Source organism: Xiphias gladius, chromosome 16 (genome assembly GCF_016859285.1).
Source record: "Xiphias gladius isolate SHS-SW01 ecotype Sanya breed wild chromosome 16, ASM1685928v1, whole genome shotgun sequence".
NCBI lineage: Eukaryota > Metazoa > Chordata > Actinopteri > Istiophoriformes > Xiphiidae > Xiphias > Xiphias gladius.
The window spans coordinates 17,720,659-17,742,926 of NC_053415.1; the positions used below are offsets into that span (position 1 = coordinate 17,720,659).

General features: G+C 40.0%; 1 protein-coding gene and 1 long non-coding RNA gene across 5 annotated transcripts; one reads left to right on the top strand and one right to left on the bottom strand.

Annotated features, from left to right (window-relative positions):
* Positions 1 to 4,909: 4,909 nt before the first annotated feature.
* cbsb (cystathionine beta-synthase b) lies at positions 4,910 to 22,268 on the bottom strand. 4 transcript variants are annotated; one of them, XM_040148517.1, is made up of 15 exons: positions 22,050 to 22,180; positions 19,696 to 20,031; positions 19,004 to 19,110; positions 14,124 to 14,258; positions 13,874 to 13,953; positions 13,580 to 13,784; positions 12,223 to 12,314; positions 11,790 to 11,912; positions 11,595 to 11,679; positions 11,396 to 11,501; positions 9,990 to 10,067; positions 9,740 to 9,874; positions 8,833 to 8,941; positions 8,623 to 8,707; positions 4,910 to 7,572 (listed from the first exon to the last, which is right to left on the bottom strand). In XM_040148517.1, the coding sequence occupies exons 2-15, from the start codon at positions 20,022 to 20,024 to the stop codon at positions 7,469 to 7,471; spliced, it is 1,773 nt and encodes a 590-aa protein (XP_040004451.1). In that variant the 5' UTR covers positions 20,025 to 20,031; positions 22,050 to 22,180; the 3' UTR covers positions 4,910 to 7,468. The 4 variants fall into 4 exon arrangements, with proteins under 4 accessions (XP_040004451.1, XP_040004452.1, XP_040004450.1 ...); XM_040148518.1 differs by having other exon boundaries at positions 22,045 to 22,180; XM_040148516.1 differs by having other exon boundaries at positions 22,032 to 22,180.
* Positions 11,445 to 14,801, top strand: LOC120801465. The gene is made up of 3 exons (XR_005709104.1): positions 11,445 to 11,526; positions 13,897 to 14,011; positions 14,109 to 14,801. It is a non-coding gene; the product is annotated as an uncharacterized LOC120801465 (long non-coding RNA).

The following is a 22,268-nucleotide window of genomic DNA, read 5'->3' on the forward strand; positions in this document are numbered from 1 at the left end:
TGCCTTTAGTCTGGAACGCTGCTCAGTGGGACTGAGATCAGGTGAATAACTCGGCCAGTCGAGGATATTCCACCTCTTCAGCCTGAAAAGCTCTGTGTTTGCTTTGGCTGTGTGTTTCGGATCATTGTCCTGCTGGATGATGAGATGTCGGCCACTGAGTTTTGATACATTTGACTGAATCTGAACACACAGACTGCTCCTCTATACCTCTGCATTCACCCTGTTGTTTCCATCAGCAATGAAATCATCAATAAATGTCACTGTGCAAGTTCAGTTGGCAGCCACACGGACCACGCCATAACAGAACCATCACAGTGTGTGTGACAGTGTGTTTGACAGATGAGATGGTGGCTTCGGGTCATGAGCTGTTCCTTTTTTCTCTACACTTTCTTCTTTCCATCATTTTGACAGGGGTTGATTTTTATTTTCATCCATAGAACTTTGTTCCAGAACTCTACCTGTTTCTCTTTGTGTGTTTTTTGCAATTCGCAAAAACACACACCTTTCTGTGTTTTTGAGGTTACAAAGGGGTTTGCATCTTGTGATGAATCCTCTGCGGTTCTGGTCATGAAGTCTTTCTAGTTTTCCTGGGTTGCTTTTTTAGACTGCACCCAACTGTTGATTTTGTCAAACCAACTACTTTTGATATCTCTCTGATAGATTTCTACTTTTTTTAGCTTTACCGTCTTCACTTGCACGGTCACCTCTTTACTCGTCATGCTGACTGACAACTCCACCGCACTTCGTCAGATACTGTATGTCCAGACATCTGATCAGGGCTCTGTGGGAGCCATATCATCTGTTGCAGGACTCCTTGTTCTTCTTGTTACTGAAAATAGTTAGTTATGGCTCTGGCTGTACTTTTGGTGTCGTTGATGCTGCAGAATGAATCTGGGACCAGTCAGACACCTCCCTAATGGTATAGCATGATGGATAAGAATCTAAATATCTAAAGTGTCTAAAACTTTTGCACAGTTGTGTACATTTAAGTACTTTTGTGATTGCAGTCTTGTGCTGATGACAGGAAGAGAGCAGTGTCATTGTGGGATATTGTCTCTGCCTGCTGATGATTGATCGGATGATCACTTGCAGAGCACAGTGTGATGTGTTGGCTGTGGTTTTCCATCTGCTGCTATATTTGTTGTGCTATGACTGGTTTGCCCCTTTAGAGTGGCCCTTTTTAATAATTAAGTGGTTAGTTACATTTTCCAGGTATGCACAATGTGTGTCACTTACACGTGAAGTCAATATTCAGTGACATTGAGGATTGAGTCATGGAGAATTGTCTTAGCAATGTCAGTTTCACAGAGGTCTGAAGTTTGCCAACTAAAGCTTGCTAGTGGCCTACATGGGATACTGGTCATATTAGAGGCTGAAGCCGCATTGTGCAGAATTGAGCAAGTGTCAATTTTATTAATTATGAATTTAACTTTTCATTTGTAATAAGATGGGGTTTTTTTTCCTTTTTACAACAGTTATTGTCTCACTTTAAAGTCTCCAATAAGCATGGTTTCTCAGTGTCATGTTAATTGTTGGGAGATTAATATTTTAAAAGGTTTAATGTGGAAACACAATTAAGAAAAAAAAAAAGAAATACTTTGTGGGGAAAAAAAAACAAAAAAAAAACATTGACACAAGAAGGGACCTCTATGGTAAAGGAAACCAACAGAATTTAGGAGATTTTGTCTGGCACTCAAGTGCCTGAAAAAGCTTAATGTTAAGCTAAAGTCCCAGACAAAACAATTTCACAAAATCTTCAAAAACTACAATTTTTTCAGGAAGGTAAGCAAAACAGAGAGAGAGATGAAAGATAGATGAGATGAGAGATGAAATCACCAAAATGTCTTTCACCTAACCTTATTGTCTGGTCATGAAACTCATACTAAATTTAAATAAATATCAGATGAATTATATTATGAGGGCATGCTGTGATGGAAAGTGTGGCCTTACTTATTTTTAGTTCACTTTGGTCACTTTCATCATCTGGTAAAATTGTTGTTTTAGTAGGTTTTTTTTTTTTTTCAAGAAGAAATATATTAAGCCAAATCAAGTGACATATTTTTCCTTTTTCTTCATTAAAATCTGTGTCTTTCATGTGGGAATATTTGTGTGTGTGTTTTGCCTCTTCAATCTGTTTTTCACATTAAGCCTTTTAGAGTCTCCCGTTTTAGAAAATAAAAGTATAAATCTTTCTATCTGCTAAGAGGTATTGTATTTAAACCCAGGAAAGGCATTGAGTTGGACTTGAATGAAGAATAAATGTCATAACTGACTGAAGGCAGCACAGCCCTTTAAGCTCCACTGGACTCAATGTTTAAACGATTAACTGAATATAAAGCTCAGTGTGTTTAAATAGAGGGCTGTCCTGTCATTGTGAACAGTGTCTCACACACATACACACACGCACGCACGCACGCACAAACGCACACTATCACACATACTATACTGTCCTGTGTCCCTGCAGGGCCTCCCTCTGGTCAACCGAGATATTACATGTTAACAAGAAGCCAGATGAGGACACAAGTCACGTAACAAGTGATTAGGATTTCTTCTCAAGAAAGTGCATTTTTGAACACATTAGTATTCTGTCCTACTGAATTAACCTAAAGATCCCTTCCGGATTTGTATTAAAATGTATAATAATATATGGTGTTCCACAAAAGCATTTAGTTACTTCTTAAACCCCTGCTGACTCCTTCTCCCTCATTGAAAAATCCAGAATCTGTGAATATGCATCTATAACTTCGATGTAAAGTCTATTCTCAGTGTATTTGCACTAAAGGTTGCATGTTTCCACATCCCACTTTTGTAAGTTTGCATACTGGACCATGACGGGCTCCAAACTAGTTGACATGTCACAAAGTCCTGCCCTTATGAACACGTGTGAAACTCAGATTTAAGGTGAGCACAGAGAAACTTTCCCTCATCAGCAGATACATGTGAAAACAGCCTTCTGGTGTCAGACTCTGCACATACATTACACTGCACGGTGAAGTCCAAACATTTATATAGCAACAAATCATAACAGAAGTTATCTCAAGGCACTTTTCATATAGAGCAGGTCAGAGACCCAGCATTCCCCCTTGACCACGCACTTAGGAAATACACGCTTTTAACGGGAAGGGACTTCAAGCAGAACCGGGCTCTGGGTGGGCGGCCGTCATCCTTGAGCGGTTGGGTTGAGAGAGAAAAAGAGAGAAATATAGAGAGGAGAGAGAGACCGAGAGGGCGAGGCAGGAGAGAGAGAGAGAGAGAGAGAGCAGGAGGAAAGAGAACATAGCACAACACAATTTCCACACACAGATGTAATAACGATAACAGGACGAATAATAATAACTGTAGCAGTGGGTGCTGAGCAGAATCATAGGGGAGCTGGTGGTTTGCAATCACCGATAGAGACTCTACAGCTCTGGAGGCAGAAATACCCGCAAAAAAGCAACAAGAGGAACTTGAAATGAAAAGGTCAGACCCAAAACTGTCTATCATTATTTATGTTTTAGGGTACACGTACACTACTGCTCAAAAAGGTCAAACACCACAATTTCTCCAGATTTTACAGAAATTTAAGCAGTTCAAGTCCAGTAAATTACCTTAAATGGTACAATAGGAAACCAGCCCATTGTAAAAAAAAAAAAAAAAAAAAAAGGTTAGTCGGCAAAAACTGAAAAATTATGTAAATCAGGGATCGAGTAAACAAGTTACAGTTTTTCTGCAGCAAAAGAACTAAATTAACCCTTGAAAGTCAGTGCAAACAATTCCTACAGGTTCCCCAACTGTTGCTGATTACTTACAAACAGTCTGTCTGCATAAAGACAGTGTTGGAACAAACTGTGTTACTACAGCCTCTGGTTGCAGTATTAGGACAATACTGTACTGCAGGAAGTACTTCTGTATATTGCTGTCAGAATGGTGAGAAAAAGGCAAGTAACAAATGAAGACAGACTGGCTGGTCAGGGGCTCATCCTAAACAAGATGTATACAGTGGCTTCAGGAAGTATTCAAACCCTTTGACGTAGATTTAATTTTAAACAGGTAAAATTGCCATATTGCCCATCAATCTACACTTTTAGTCAGATGCATCCTATTTTCTCTCATTTTCCTTGATATGTATCTAAACTCGATTGAGTTGGCTGTGGCACATGTGGTAGAGCTGGTTTTCCACTGATTGGATGGTTTGCGGTTCAACCCCCGGCTCAATCCTCGGCTCCTCATGGTGTGTGCTGAAGTGTCCTTGGGCAAGACACTGAACCCTAATTTGCCTCACTTGTAAGTCACTTTGATAAAAGCATCTGCCAAATGAGTAAAATGTAAGTCCACCCGTGACAAATTGAACTGACTGGATATTTCAGAAAGACCCACACCAGTGTAAGGTCCCACAATCCACACTGCATGTCAGGACAAAAACCAAATCATGAAGTCCAAGAAGCTCTCTGTTGACCTCTGAGATACACTTGTGGTGAGGCATAGATCAGGGCAAGGGTATAAAACTATTTCTAAAGCTTTGAGTGCTCCCAGGAACACAGTGGCGTCAATAAATGTGAAATGGAAGAAGTTTGGAACCACCTGGACTTTTCCTAGAGTTGGCCTTCTGGCCAAACTGTGTAAACGCACAACAAGGGCCTCGGTCAGGGAGGTGACCAAGAACCCAACGGTCTCTCTAACAGAGCTTCAGAAATCCTCTGCAAAGATTAGAACCTGCCGGAAGCACTCTGCAGCACTCCATCAATCAGGCCTTTATGGTAGAGTGCGTAGATGGAAGCCTTTTTGAGTAAAAGGCACATGACATTTAAAAGACTCTGAGAGCATGAGGAAAAATATTCTCCGGTCTGATGAGACAAAATTTAACCCTTTGGGCAGAACTCCATACACTATGTCTGGTGAATACCAGGCACTGCTCATCACCTGGCTAATAGCATCCCTACGGTGAAGCATGGTGGTGGGAGCTTCACGCTATGGGGGGGCTTCTCATTGGCACGTAAAGGGAGACTTGTCAGGACAGGTAAGGATGAATGCAGCCAAATACAAAGAGATCTTTGAAGAAAACCTGCTCCAGAGTACACGTGACCCGAGACTGGGGCGACGGTTAGCCCTTCAGCATGACAATGACCCAAACCAGACAGCCAAGACAACGCTGGAGTGGCTTTGGGACAAGTCTGTGACTGTCTTTGAGTGACCCAGCCAAAGCCCAGATTAAACCCCATAGAACATCTGAGGAGTGACTTTAGGATGTCAGTTCAGAGACACTTCCCGTCCAATCTGACAGAGCTTGAGAGGATCTGCCAGGAAGACTGGGATAAAATGTCTAAATCCAGGTGTGCAAAGCTTGACGACACTAACCCATGAAGACTCTAAGCTGTAATTGCTGCCATAGGGCCTTCTACAAAATACTGAACTAAGGGTCTGAATACTTTTGTAAATGAGATATTATGTTTTTCATTGTTAATACATTTGGCAATTTTATCCATTTAAAATTAAATCTACAACACATTAAAGTGCAAATAGTGAAGGGGTCTGAATATTTTCTGAGGCCACTCCATCTCCAGGCCATGTCAGAACTACCTTAGAAGAAAAGAGCAAGACGGGAGGCTTCAAATGATGGAAGACCAGCACAGTTTCCAGACTTAAACTCCATTGTGTGGGTTTGGGATGAACTAGGTAGAAGGGTGAAAGCAAAGTGCAACACATTTGTGGGAACTTGTGGGAAAAATTCTCCAAACAATATTTGATTTCCATTTTAGAAAGAACACCACAAGTGTGTTCAGCTGTTTAATACGTTGAATTTGGATTCAATCTTGTTAAACAAAAAGATTCATTTTTTTAAATCTCCAATTTGTTCAGTGCTTTAATTTCGGAGTGCACTGATGCATTAAACTATGTACGCTTCAATAAAACAGGAAAGGAGTTGTTCTAAAACTTTGATCTAAATTTTTTCTGCAAAAAAACTTTTGTGAGGTTGTCTCATATCAACGTGTGAAAGAGATTACCTTACCTGGTTTGAGTTTCTCAGCCACTAGGTGGAGTCACTCATCCACCTGTCCGTACTGAGCTTCAGAAAAGCAACAAGCTTGACTACAACCTTAAAAATATGTATCAATAGGTTTCCAGGTAGCCCTCTAAAAATGTAGAGAACACCAGGACAAGCCTAAATCAGAAGGGCACAACACTTAACCCCAATTACAATATCAATAGACTTGACTGTTTGATTTAAAACGAGGTGATTTTTTTCAGGCAAAGTACTGTAAATATTTAATTACATCTTCATTCCTATAGGAATACATCTCATTCTTAATCTTTAAAACTTTAGTTTAACCAAAAATAAAATAAAATAAAAAGTCTGAATTAAAGGTCTATTTAAAGCTTTTTTTCCAGTCCCTTCAACCACATCTCGCAGTCTTCTTCAGCAGATCAAGTTTGCTCTTTTGTCATGAAGATGGTTCAGTTATCATCATATTAATAAAGCAGGGAATTTTGGTGATACGGGAAGTCATCTATCAGGATTCAGTGGATGGTGGAAGAAAGATTGGGGAGGCCGTCCACATTCAAACGCTACAGTATAAACCATTTGGAAAAAGCTAGTGAGTTACCCTTGAGTTAAGATTGGTTTTCTCAAACTCTTCCTTCAGTTTGCCACTCCTACAGCAAGTAGAGCTGCAGGGTAAATAGAAGGAAAAAACATTTCATTTAAAAAGCATTTTTAATGATTAAAGTCATAAAAAAATCATGATAATAAAATGACAATCAACGCTGGACAGAATAACAACTGAAAGGATAAGGCTGGCCTTTTTCTACACGTTCCTTAATGTCTACACATCCCATTAAAAACCGAAACCAAGAGTGTGTGCTTGCTTTCTGACATCCCTCCCCTGTACATGTGACCCAAGTCCATGAGTTCTCACTGAAGACGTAAATCTTTAAAAACCGATCCCCGATTTATAGTTTAATTTTTAAAACAGACTAATGTCCTATAACAAAAGGTGGCCACTGTAGTTTTTAGCCTGCGGATGAATGCAAATTTGGTGCACCAGTGGGTATATGCAACAGCATTGCAGTGTGTATGGAACTGAAATATGAATTAACGACAGTGCTCATGTTAATCATAATGAAAGAACATGTCACCCAGTGCAACAGTGTGATGTGGTTTTGTTGTTTTGCTCCTTTCATAGGATCTGTTGGCAATGGGAACAATAGAAAGCAAAAATATAGACTCTCAGCCTTATCCTTTACAACTGATTTAAGAACCCGATTTATTAATACTACGTAAGGACTATTGCTTATGTGGAATCAAAGTCAAGGAATCACCTCTAAGGAAATAAAAAAAAATAAAAAAAACATAGCCCCCAAAACACTGAAATAAACATGATTTAGACTAAACCGCAGGTAATCATGTGCTGCCTCTTGGTAAGCAGGCGGCATCATCCACGTCTTGTACAGGAAACGGTCACAGAGACATGTTGTCTGATAGCGAGTATCAGCAATCCTCCCTCTCATGTGTGGTGATGTAGCTGAGGACGTCGGTCGCTGTCACAACGCCAAACACCATCTGCCTCTGGCAAGCTGACCCATCAGCCTCATCTGGAGAGAGACAGAGGACTGCAGTTACGATGACGTTACTGACACAAGAAAACTGAAAAAAAAAAAAAAGGATTAGGAAAATAAAATTATCACAACATTACCCCAACATTTCAAGACTATGAACTATGAAAATACTTGAAACAAACACATATTTTGGCATCAGAAAAGGTGGAAGGGGTAACAAACATCTTCCCCTTTGCTGAAGGCCATTTCTAATATAAATTAAATATGTCTGCAAGAAGGCATACAACCACACAAATTTTAAAATCTCCCCTTTTACTAGACTGCCAAAAAAGAGCATGCAAAGGATTTAGAGAGAGACATTACTGAGATTCTTGGTTATATCGGTGACTTCAGCGGTCACAGAACATTGAATGATCATGACAAAAATGACAAAGAGAATTGTGAGTGTGTTGAGTAAGAAAATGATCCTAAATATCCTAAAATTGCGGTGGGAGTAAAAGCATTTTTAACCTAGAAAAATAAACCCATTTCCTCCAGAACCTCTGAAATCCACAACTCTTCTGCCCCAGTAGGTGGCAAACAAACTGTAGACCAAATATTATATTTCACTTACCACGACCTTTTTCAAAGATAAGACATTTCTGTGCTTTAGCCAAAGTGCAGGAAAGTATCTTCAATTTATGTGAAAGCAACAGGTAAATGAAGTTATAACAGCAATGGCTCTCTCACAGCTTTGAAATGTTTCTTAACAGAAGTATCATTATATTCATGTAAAATATATTATTGTTTTGAAGCAAAGATAAGGACACATCCCATTAGGAAAGGGTTAGAGAAGAACAGCATGAGTTTTTCAATATTTTCTGACACACAGACCAAACAAGCATTAGATTAAAAAAAATAATCTGGACATAAATCCATAATAAAAACTGTAAACTGCAGTCCTAATGAAGGGATTACTAAAGATAAATAAAATTGTCTGAGTCTCAAGGACGGGCGGACCCCTAATTTCATGTCACTACCTGCTATCAAATAAAGGCAAAATGCCAAAGAAAATCAAAAAATGTTTTAATTAATAAAATATCTTACACTGTGTGTGATCATACACCACCAAGGCAAAGTTGTCTGTTTTGAGTATATGGGACAACTTCCCCAAGCTGTCAGTCAGGTGCACCTGCGAGCACAAATGTAGGGAGATTAGACTAGTCCATGAAAGTTAAATTTGTATGCATGTCATTTCTACGTGTCTGCCATCCATGTTGCCATGTACTTCAATGTTTCATGTCTCAACTGACCGACCTGTTTGAAATTCTTGCAGAGCACCTTGCCGACAGTGTCTGAGGGTCCGACCTGCCCAGCCGACACAGAGGACAGAATGGTTCGCAGAGTCACCATCCCCAGGATCACACTGAGAACAAACACACACACACACACACACACACACACACACACACACACACACACACACACACACACAAACTAACACAACAAACCCCTCATCGCCTGCAAATCTTCTAGTAGGAAGTAGACAGGTGATTGTAATTCACTAGTAGTGAAACGCAAAGTTATTTTTGGTGTCTATGTCTGTATTCGGATTTGTATCGAAAGTAGGGGGTGATCTACCCTAAAAGTTTTTGCAAACGGTCTTGTCTGCTTCATTTTCTGCATTCTGAAATGCATTTGGCCATTTTGCGTGATTTTTCTTTAAAAGCTGGAGGCTGTGCATATATCAGAGGAGGTTCAAAATAAAGTTGATCTCAAGTGTTTGATTATTTAAAAATAAATAAATAAATAAATAAATAAAGCTATTGACAAAAAACAAGCTATAGACTAGATGAATGTAACGTACGTCTGAAGTCTACGATTTAAAAAAATTAATTAATTAATCAACAAAAATCAGAAAAGCTTCAGCTCTTCAGTTTCTGTGTATTGGATATATTGGATCGCAAGGTAAAAATAACTCCTGTGGAGCTTTAACCTGAGCTGCACAAGTAACCTGGTGAAAACTGATGAAAAAGCATTGAGGAAGAACCACACTGAATGTCTGAATATTGAACTTACGCACACCTCAGCGTTTGAGCCTTTTTGTTTATGTTTTGGCAAATCTGCATCATAGCTTCGACACTATTCACATCAGCTTATATCCAAATAATGTACTTGTATTTATTTACGTCTCTAATTTACATAATTTTTGGAAGAGATGTACCCCGACTCATCGACGACTGGGGCCTGATCCAACGCTTGGTCCTTCAGGATCTCAATACTTTTCTGGCAGGACACAGATGGTAAGACAGTGAGGGGGGCAGACAGGTGTAAGCACTGGACAGTCAGGTTCCACCACCTTACAGAGAGTGTGAGACAAATTAGTTATTTAACGCTGATCTGTAGGTTGGATTAGCTGCCCAATTATACCATCATGGGTGAGATGTGTCTGTTATCTATCTATCTAAACTCACCAGGGCTCGAGGTCCATCGGCGCCTCCAGGCTGAGGAAGCCCTTCTCACACATCCACTCATCACTCAGGAACTTTGACCTGGAGGTAAAATAACCAGCCATGAGTCTGAACAGGTAACAACACAGACCACAGGTCTGAAAAAGCCAGACGTGGTTTCCGTCCCAAGCGTTCTGGTCAGGCTTGCACCTTAAATTTGACAGATTCTAGTTTATTTTTTTAGGTTTATTTTAGTTTGTGGATTTAGCTGCTTGGCAAAAATTTTTCAACTTCCTGTTCTTCTCACATCAATTCAAAGCGGTGTGTAGTTTTTAACTGGTTTTTGGTTCTGATAGTTTTAACGTGTGTTTTATGAGGTGGGGAGAGGTTTAAAGATCCCTCTCGTGATTTTGGGGGAAATTTGTTGCATTTGTTGTTTCCTTAACACTCTCTCCCCTCATTTACTTCCACCGCTACACTGTCCTACATCTACTGAGGGAAACAACCCCGCCAAAAGAAATTTCAAAAGAAAAGTTTTGTGTGTGTGTGTGTGTGTGTGTGTGAAAGAGAGAGGTGGCTGTCTAATAGTAAGAGCAATATTACCATTGCTTTTAGCCATGCTGCTAGCATGATTTCTTTCACTAGTGCCACCATGAGGTTGACATTTTTGGCTTTTAGTGAAATGTCTCAACAACTATTTGGTGGATTACCGTTAAATTGGGTGCAAACAGATTTGTAGTAACTTTTGAATCTTTTACTTTTCACCAATTACCATCATTAGGTCAAAATTAAAATTTTTGGTTTATCACTAAATACCTGCCAAATTAATGACACTCCCATCAGCCTCAGCTCAACTTTGTGTTTAGTGCTAATTAACAATTGTTAGCATGCTAACACACTAAACTCAGTTGGCAAACATGGTAAACATTATTTTTTATAGATAACCCGTTGGGGTTAGGTTAGGTTCAGGTTCAGGTAAGGGAAAACCGACTTCACTTCCCCCAAAATCTAACACCGCTAGGTTTGGAAAAACTGCTGGAAAAATTAAAATAAACTGTGGGTGGTGGTGGAACACCTCCAAACACAACTTGGAAATAAAATCTAGAGTAAGATTTTGATGATTCTTTTGAGTTGGTTAATAACACACTCGGTTTGACAATTGACGTCATACATGTTAATGTATGAATAATACTGGTACTGTATGTTGATATTTTTGTAAACTAACCGATGTAACAGTATACTATGACGATTGGCATGTAATACACACTGGCCAGAATTAGTATGTAGTATGGATTTGGGACACAGCTTCAGTCTGGGTGTCCTAATCATCCACTTCACTAGTTACTGCAGATTAGCCCGTGGGCACACGAGACTCTCACTGCACTAAAAATCAACGAACAGCATCTGTTTTTGTGTCCTCTGTCTTTTACATGTAGTTGCGGACGGAGTCAGCCAGAATGACCACGCAGCGTTGTCCCTCGTCAAGCTGCTGAGCCATCTTCACTGCTGCTGCAATGGCTGCGCCAGAGCTGCCGCCTGCAGCAGAACAGGCAATTAGAGGGTGTGACACACCACCTACAATACCTAGAAAACCTTAACAGTATCAGGTGGTCAGTATTATGAACTTACCGCACAGAAGACCTTCATCTCTGATCAGCTTGCGTGACATGGTGAACGTCTCCATATCATTTGATTTATACCACATGTCAACAATCTGCATAGATTTGTAAGGGAGGTAGTTAGCCCAAAACACATGATTATTCCTCAGTATGCAATCCATACCAAATCTGGAATGTACAAATACACGTGCACAAGCACACTCACAGATCTGTCCAACACTGTAGGGATAAAGTCGTATCCAATGCCCTCCACTTCAAATGAAACCTTTTTTTCATTCTTCTCTTTTGATTCAACCAGAATGGAGCCCTCGGGGTCCACGCCAACTATCTAAAAACAAACAAGACAGCTGTGTTATGACTGGAAACTCTGCAGCACAAAGATTAAAAAGACAGCACGACCAGGTTTAGTACTGTTTGAATGAGCAGAGAATTTGTGCACGGCTCCTCTGATGTATTCAGTTTATGTGGTTTGAGTTGTCAGGAGAGGAACCTTATTATATGAGCTGTTGACCTTTTATCAGATAGACTGATAGCCCTAAAACACAAGTTAACTCAACATCACATGCTCTCCGCCGAAACATTTAGTTCAACAACAATACATTCAAACAGGCTCTTAATCACAGTAAGGTGTGTCTTGCCTTGACATTGGGACACCTCTCCTTCAACTTTCGAGCAACACCTGTGAGTGTACCACCTGTGCCAGCTCCAGCCACCAACATGTCCAGTTTACCTGAAAGGTAAAAGGATTTTCTTCTAAACTAAAAAAAAGGAGATTCATTGTTGGTTAACAACAAACAGATATTGAGGAGTAACTCAAGGTCATACACGATGCATTTTGGTGTGTAACACTAAACATTTTCCTTTTAAACAAACTTTTGTTTACAAAGTTTAGTTTGTTTACAAGAAAACTTCACAGGGGAGCTTTAAATATGATGGCTATTTCAAACTACTTTAATATGTTTAATATATTTCGGTCTTCTACAATAGAAGGTCTACAGTTCTACAGTTCCCACACTTATGCGTCTTGTACTTTGTGTTTGGTGCTAATTAGCAAATGCTAGCATGCTTACATGCTAAACTGAGATAGTTAAATTGGCAAACATCTATTAAACATCAGCTTGTTAGCATTTAGCTCAAACCTCCAGTGTGTCTGAAGTATGTCCTCACAGAGCTGCTAGCGTAGCCGTAGACTCCTTAGTCTTGTTAAGTATTTTTGAGGATTAAATCCAGAGGTTAAATTGGGATTTGTGAACACAGCTGCTTAATTCTAAAATGTTTTCACTGTATCAACTCAGAGTCTGTGTGTAGCAGTTCACCTGTTTGCATTTAGGTTGTCATTTAAAGCCATCAAGATCCAGCTACTCACTTTATCATATAAACTAGCTCAGACTAGTCATTCGTTCTACATTTGCAAAGAGGAGGGGGAAAAAAAAACAAAAAAAAAAACAAACATCAAAACTTCCTCACATTTAAAGGTGACACATAAATTCATGGGTGTGTTGTGTCATAAAAAAACTCCAATGCTTGACTCTCAGGTAGGTGGTAAAAATGAAAAAGGCTGTAATATACTTGGGCTTATACATTATAAAAATACAATCAATGCCTTGGTCTTGACAAGATTGTTTTTCCTCTTTAATATTTATTTTTCTTTCCAGGAGGGGGCAGTGTTTGTGAACTTTTTTCTTCATAAACTAAACTAAAAGGGACACTTGAGGGTTCTGTCGAGCTTGAAATCTATGTAAACTTCAACCCTTCTTTGCACATCTCACCTGGATGTTAACTCCCACCAATTAAAGCTTAAACTTCAGTACTTTAACTTCAACGACAGATTTTTATATTTCATATCCAGTGGAGTTAAAAGCCAAGACACCAGAAAATGCATCACGATCTACAACAAATGTGTACCAAAAAATAAACTGAAAAATTATTTTATCCGTCATTCTTTCGAAGAGAAATAAAAAAATTATGCAAAGAAAATGAATCTTAAGTGCAAACCATCGCACTGCTCCAGTATCTCCAGGGCTGTGGTATCGTAGTGAGCCAGGGGGTTGCTGGCATTTCGATACTGGTCAAGGATGTGCGAGTTAGGGATCTCATTCTTTAGCCGTCGAGCGGCACCTATATGAGATTCTGGTGAATCAAAAGCTGCAGATGTAGGTGTACGCACTATTTCTGCCCCGAGAGCTCGCAACACATCCACCTAGGACAGACAGTAAGGTCGGATTTCAATTAGCTAAGCGCTCCATGATGAATTAATAAGAAGTCGTGCTCATTGAACGAGCTGCTTACCTTTTCCATGCTCATCTTCTCAGGCATGGTGATAATGCAGCGGTAGCCTTTCACTGCAGCTGTGAGGGCGAGGCCAATGCCTGCAGACAGGCAGAGGAGGAGGATTTATGCAGCTGGCCAGGTTCTATCATCATGCAGGTAAGACCATGTTCTGCTGATTCTGACAGCCTCCGGTTTTTGTTATCCTGCTCTTTGCTTAGACAACGGCTTCCTTCACCTGTACATCTTTCTTGAGATGAGGTCGACGCACCTGTGTTTCCGGAGGTGGGCTCGATGATCGTGTCTCCCGGTTTGAGGATCCCAGCTATCTCAGCATCCTCCACCATGCGCAGGGCGATCCTGTCTTTCACGCTGCCTCCTGCGTTGAAGAACTCACACTTGGCCACTGAAAACAGGGACACATAAGAAAATACTGTCACTGAGTGTGTTTAAAATTGATTTAGAGCCTGAAACCTGATTATGTGATATATGCAAAATGTGTTCTTTATACTGAAACCACTGTGGAAACACCCAGGATGAAACTCCAAGTTAACACTGTGAAAAGACTGCTTCCACCCTTTTTGATTAGTTAATGTTTCCCAACATTATCAGTTTTTTGATGCGTTAGATCATCAGTTTCAGATCAATGTATCAGTGTCTGTTAATTTATCAGTCATGTTATAAAATAACAGAGCACAATTTTGCTTCATTTATATATTTTTTTGTTCCTGTGGAAGTTTGTGATTTCTTGGCTCGGTTTGCCTTTCCATAGATAAAATGTGACGGTTCGTAGTAACAGAGGAATCTTATATTAAATATTTTTTTTTGTTATTCTATATTTTTTGAAAACTTTGTATCGGTCTAGCTCACCCTATGGTAACCTGAGCAGACGGTAGTTTACAGTTAGGTGAGGCTGAGAAGGTAAAGGGTGAGTCATTGGTCCATAGACGCAGGAGAGAAGGTGGCGTTTGCTGTGAGGCAAACGCCTCTTATTTATTTATACTTTTTTTTTTTTTTTTTAACAAAAACACTGGGTTCATGTTTTGCCCCTCTCATTAAAGTTCCCCTCCACTTGAAAATGTGTTGTTGCTTATTGTTACTTCACTTGGATGTTTGACCCCCACAATGCAGAATGATGTACAGTGGCTTCACAAAGTATTCAGACCCCTTCACTTTTTGCACGTTATTAAAATTGACACCTATGCCCATCAATCCACACCACCCGATGTGTTGAGTTTGATACTAGAAGGCTGTTTTCCCATTGATCTGTTTCTCTGAGCTCACCTTAAATCTGAGTCTGACACATGTAGGTGTAAACATGATTTTGATTTTGATCACTAGTAGTTTGGAAGCCAGTCACTGTCCAATATTTACTTTACACAAGTGTGATGAAGAAATCACAATCCTGCTACTGTATAGGCTTTTTTTTTTTTTTTTTTTTTTAAACACAGAAGACATTTTGACATGAACAGTAGGAAAACCACAGATTTAAATAATGAAATCTATCAGTGGCTAAATTCCATTTAGCTGCTTAGGTTTCAGGGTCCTGGTGTTTTGCATGCTGTCTCACTGCTACACGGTCATGGCTTACTGATAGACTTCAGCAGAACAGAGCCTTCATTAATATTAGTACTAATGACAAGTCAAAATGTCTGCCGTGAAAAAGACATTTACACTGTCCACACTTGACTGCACTTTGCAATTGTAGCCAACCAATGAAAACTGATCAGCGTAAAGCAGATTATGGAAGATGACTGAACGGAACTAATTTTGGACATTTTATTTGGGAAGTCAGGGAGTCGTGAAAAAGTCCAGAACTTCTCATTAACACACACCCCCTCTGCTTTTTACTTGGACACACGTTCACAATTCTGCAAGTGCACCAACACATCTGCCAATTACTACAAATTTGGGACCGCTACAAATAACTCTGGAGTGAACTAGAGAGTAATCCCCATCACGTGAAAACCGTACAAGTGTTGAGTGTAAGATCCTTGGTCTCATTAAGCCATGGGAACAAACTAGAACTTCACTTTCATCAGTTTAAGGGAGTGTAAAAGGGATTTTCTTAGGAGGCTTAAAATGATGCCTAACAGATTTCATCCTCACTGAACCGAAAAACCTCAACGGGCTGCCAGAAATTGGCTACATTAGGTAGAAATACCCGTATTGTTTTCCAGTTTCATTTTAATTGCAGCTGTACTTTGTTCTGTTGGTCTAGAGAACAACTTGTTCATTTTCACCTCCCCATCCCTGGGAGTCCACTGCCTCCTCAGACAAAACTCCAACAGTCACACAGTGGGCAACATAAGGCCACGAGCTACATGATACCTTAATGTTCCCTTCTTAATAGGTAAGCAGGAAAAGTTAAAAGCCCCTATAAAGGCAATGATGGCTCTTCCACTTGCACTTATCAATTTAAAGTTTGTCTGCATGACTTATTCCCTGAAAGAAGTCTTTCTTAGCCTTGTGCCCAAAGGCAGTATATACCAGCTACAACTTCGCTCTCTCATTTTCTGTTGCTGAGCTACAGTCACATCCGGCCAACACTTTTTTTTCTGCCCCACTGAACGTCTCAGCTTGCTTTCTGTTCCAGAAAGAGAACAATACTGCTGTTAGAGGTGTGTCCCCTCTCTGAAATGGGAAAACAAAAATTTCATTTCCAATCCTGTTCATCCTCACCATAAACATTTATGTCTCGCAGCTGTGGCCAAAAAAAAAAAAAAATACTATGATCAGTATTTAATTGCTGATGAGGACCTCAATAGGTGACCTTTTGTGTTTCAATGTGCTAAGTTACGAAATTACAGTTAGGTCCAAAAGTATTTGGAGCATGACACAATTTTTGTAATTTTGCGTCTGTACACCAACACAATAGATTTGAAATTAAGTCATCAAGATGTGATAGAAGTGTAGGCTTTCAACTTTAATTCAAGGGGTTTAATAAAAATATCAAATTAACCGTTTAGGAATAACAGCCATTTCTGTACGCAGTCCCTCATTTTCAGAGGCTCAAAAGTAATTTGACAAAACATAATCATAAATATAGGGATTATTTTTAATACTTGGATGAAAAGCCTTTGCAGTCAATGTCTGCACAAAGCCTGGAACACATGGAGATCACCAAATATTGAGTTTCCTCCCTTTACTGCAGCCGCCTTCAGTTGCTGCTTGTTTGTGGGTCTTTCTGCCCTCAGTTTTGTCTTCAGTAAATGAAAAGCATGCTCAGTTGGGTTGAGGTCAGGTGACTGATTCGGCCATTGAAGAATATTCCATTTCTTTGCCTTGAAAAGCTCCTGCGTCGCTTTCACAGTATGTTTTGGGTAATTATCTAGCCGTACTGTAGGGCACTCTCCCATCAGTTTTTCAGCATTTGGCTGAATCTGAGCAGATGGAATAGCCCTATACACTTCAGACTTCATCCTGCTACTTCAATCAGCCGTCATATCATCAATAAAAACCAGTGACCCAGTTCCATTGGCAGCCGTACAAGCCCATGCAATAACAATGCCTCCACCATGTTTGACAGATGATGTGGTGCTTTGGATCAAGAGCCGTTCCTTTCCTTCTACATACTCCTTTCTTCCCATCATTCTGGTACAAGTTAATCTTGGTTTCATCTGTCCAAAGAATTTTGCTCCAGAGCTGGGCAGGCTTTTTTTTTTTTTTAAGTTGTTTTCTGGCAAAGTCTAATCTGGCCTTTCTGTCCTTGAGTGTTACCAGTGGTTTGCACCTTGTGGTAAACCCTCTGTATTTACATTCACGAAGGCGTCTCTTGATTGTAGACTTTGACAATGACAAGCCTACCTCCTCAAGAGTGTTCTTGACCTGGCCAGATGTTTTGAGAGGTTTTTTTTCACCAAGGAAAGAATTCTGTGATCATCCACTGTAGTTGTCTTCTGTGGTCTTCCAGGCCTTTTGGTGTTGCTGAGGTCACCAGTGAACTCCTTCTTTTTAAGAATGTACCAGATTGTTGATTTGGCCACTTCTAAAGTTTCTGCCATCTGTCTGATTGGTTTGTTTTGTTTTGCCTCCTTCACTTGCATCGACACCTCTTCTGACCACATAATGAATGTTCCCATGAACAGCTACCGAACGAAAAATTCATCAGTTGGAATCAACTCCAGACCTTTTTATTCTGCTTAATTTGTCATGAAACAACAAGGGAACAGGCCACACCTGCCCATCAAACTGATTGGATAATTGTACAATTGATTGTCTTACAATCAACAAATTACTTTTGAGCCTCTTAAAATGAGGGACTGTGTATACATATGACTACAATTCCTAAACGGTTTATGCAATATTTTGGTTAAACGCCTTGAATTAAAGCTGAAAGTCCACACTTCAATCACATCTTGAGGGTTTCATTTCAAATCCGTTGTGGTGGTATACTGAGGCAAAATTATGAAATTTGTGTCACTGTCCAAATACTTAGGAATCTAACTATGTTCTTGTTTATACCATATAGAGAGTTTATTTTCTAGTAAGTTTAAGCAAATGTGACAGGATAGGTTTTGGCAAGAAATGTTCCGCATCTGCTTCCTGTTCACTAATAAAAAAACAAGTTTGAGATAAGAGGAAGTTATTCTCAGCCTAACAGTTTCTGCACGTGACAATAACGCTCGGAAAGACTTACTCTGGTTTGTGAGTGTTTATTAAACAAGAATTACCACCACAACAGCATGATTGCGGAACGGCCAGTCAAGCCTCTGCAGAGTTGGTAAAAATTATTCAAGGTAACCAACTTTGCAGTGCAGAATTTACAAATCCCTGTCCAACTTATATCAACTATTCCCATGAATACAAAAACACAGTTTCATATAAACTACTGTTTAAAAACAATGCTATTATTATGTTTTTAAAAAATATTTAATATAATTATAAGCAAAAACACCGCTTCTTTCACCAACTTCCCATTTTTTTGCAAGTCTTTTACTTGTATTGACTTGTCATTAGTGTAGTGTCACAGGAAATGGACTACAGGTCCTACACAAAAACATTTACATGATTAAATGTAAAAATAATTCGGTGAAAAAGTGGATGTTCAAATGTTTTCACAGAACTGTATTTTGCTGTTATTGATATGCAAGCACATATGGATTTGTGTGTCGCAGCTTAGCACTGCAGATATGAAAAGTTTTTACTCACAAATGTCACACTTGAGTCCAAACTCCTTTGGGATTTTGTTCAAACGAACCAGAGGTGTGTGTCCAATTTTTCCAAGGATGTTGGGAAGGATGCTGGGGGCCTTGGTGCTGTGATGGACCGAAGAGAAACTACTCATTGAAAATTCACCACCAGCTGTTTGTAAATACAATACATGGTCACCTTTACCTGATGACAGTTTTTGTGGAAATACGCTCATGCTATATCTAACCTTGTTACGTGTCGTCAACTAATCTTTCCCAGAGCAGTCATTTTGACGCGACAAACTCAGGTGAAACAAATTTACATTTAAAATTTCCCTGAGAAGTTTTTATTCTCTATTAAAGCTATAAAGCAATGTTTTTGTGTGTGGTACCCTGTGCCGTTTGCCCTCATGGACATGCACCAGGTCACATGCAAGTGACGCAGTACACATTACAACCAATGGTTTCACACTATTCCACTGATCTATGCCTTATAAGTCTTTTTCAGTTTAGAGACATATGTGGCAGCATGACTTGATATATATTTGCATCTCTTTGGGTCTGGGTGTCTTGTAAGAGGGGTTGAGGAGCCTTTTACATGTCTGTGCCCAGGGGGCTATTGTCTCATAATCTACCCCTGCTCCCTACTTCAGATAATTCAGCAAATGGCCACTGATTTACTTTCAGAGGATTAATTAGTATGACTCTTACCGTTTTTGGTGACTATGAGGTGACTCTGAAAGTGGCGCACCCAGACTCCAGGTACATCTGCTGGGCAAATCAGGGCGGATCCAGCTCCTTTGATCGGCAGACATTTTTCTGTTCTCCGACTCACTTTCATGGTATGATTCAGCCTGAACCTTGAGGCAGTCCTGTTGTGCATTTGCAGATAACCTGTCACCACTGGCCACAGTTATGGCATCCCCATCCACACTGGAAGACTTCTGACCCCTAGTGATATCTGCATTTATCAGGTTAGCTGCATGTGGGCAAAGAGGGGGTACATCTTCCAAACATTTACTTCCAGAAATAGAAGGCATGGCTCACCTGTGGGGAGATGGGACAGGTGTGTTACAATCACACATGCACATACACGAAACCTTCAGACTTGAATGGATAAACTGCACTCTTGTTCTGCTTGAATCTTGCTAAACATTACATTTTTGTTATGCTTTCTCAAGAACCCCCCCTGTTCCTATTATACATCCATGGGCTCTACTGAGGCACAATTGTGCTTCGGGCTAAATTCTAAACATTAACATGCTAACATGCTGATATTTAGCAGGTATTTTTACCAAGTTCATCATTTAGTTTTGCATGTTAGGAAGCTAACATTTGCTAATTAGCAAACAGACCGCAATGCTGTTTGAAGAGTCAAGTAAAGAAGAACTTCTGATACCCAAAGCCATCATATCTATGCTAACAGTGATGGATTACAAGCAAAGATCTTGTTACCCAAACAGCCCTTTTTAGCAAATAACAGATATCCCAGCCCTGTACCCAGAGTTTTGTCCTGATTCTAGCGGATTAGTGCCGGTAGGAAAAGCAAACGTTTGTGCATGAATCCCTCAAGTGCCACTGAGAACATTTACTTTAATTAGATCACAGTTATCTGTCACTCTAGCACTCAGACGATAACACAATAAAGATTAACGTCATAAAAGATGGCTGTGATTATCACTGTGCAGCCACAGAGTTACTGAGTCACATTAAATCAACAGTTACGGTGTATTCAGAAAGTATTCAGACCCCTTCACTTTTATTTCACATTTAGTTATGTTGAAGCCTTAAGCTAAAATGCAACCCCCCCCAATCTACACTCAATACCCCGTAACGACAAAGCAAAAACAGGATTTTAGAAATTTTTGCAAATTAATTAAAATGAAAAAACTGAAATATCAGACCCTTTGCTCAGTACTTAGTTGAAGGACCTTTGGTAGCGATTTCAGTCTCGAGTCTTCTCGGCTGTGATGCAACAAACTTTGCACACATGGATTTGAGGATTTTCTGCCATTCTTCTTTGCAGATCTTCTCAGGCTCTGTCAGGGTGGATGGTGACCATCGGTGGGCAGCCATTTTCAGGTCTCTCCAGAGATGTTTGATTGGGTTCAAGTCAGGACTCTGGCCGGGCCACTCAAGGACATCCACAGACTTGTCCCTGAGCCACTCTTGTGCAGTCTTAGCTTTGTGCTTGGGGTCGTTGTCCTGTTGGAAGGCAAACCCTCGGCCCAGTCTGAGGTCCTGAGCACTCTGGACCAGGCTTTCTTTAAGGATATCTCTGTACTTTGCTCCGTTCAGCTTTTCCTCAACGCTGATCCATCTCCCTGTCCCTTCCACTGAAAAACACCACCGCAGCACGATGCTGCCACCACCATGCTTCACCGCTGGGAGACATGACTCTTAGAATGAATTTATTTCAGCTAAATTTCAAGTGTCATAGCAAAGGTCAGAATACTTATGTCAATGTGATATTTCACTTTTTTCTTTTTAATTAACTTGCAAAAAATTTTCTAAAATTCTGAGTTAATACATTAACTTTTGTTGCCATCCTCTGATGGTGACAGCTGAATGACAGGGGTTTTAAAGGCAGATCAGAAGTCAGCAGGTTGTATTCAACAAGTAGGAAGACAATGGTTTATTTTACATATATCCAAGATAGAGAGGATTAAGCGATTATCTGATCATCAGAAAATTAATCTGCAGCTATTCTGACAATCAATTAACCATTTTAAATGAAAAGAAATAACAATATTTGAAAGACTGTGCAAAAGGAAGCAAATCCAGACAAACATCCTATCGAATAATCTATATACAAGTAACCTACTGGTCGGTTTGTAATGCGTTTTTAACATTTTTGATTAATTCGCAAAAGTAATCAACAAATTCAGACTTGACTTATTAATTATTTCGCATTTTCCGTCCCAGCCGTAACGAAAATAACACTGATGAAATGGAAATGATGCAATTAAAAAAAAAAAAAAAAAAAAAAAAAGCGCGTCAGTCCACGCCAGCCTCGACGTGGCCTGTCCTCATTTGTGTTACTTTACATAAAACTGCCACCTCACGTAGCATCACAACAGAGCGATGTCACCGTCTGCGTGGCCCGAGCGATGCGGAGAAGGCGCCGGATCCGGATCGCCGTTAGCCAAACGGCACTGTGAGCGAAGTGCTCCCAGCGTCGGTGCGGGAGTCGTGCGCTCACCTGTCCGTCAGAGAGGAGCCCAGCGGCCGCGTCTGACCAGAGCCTCCTACCAGCACAGACGGACCCGACCCGACCCGACCCG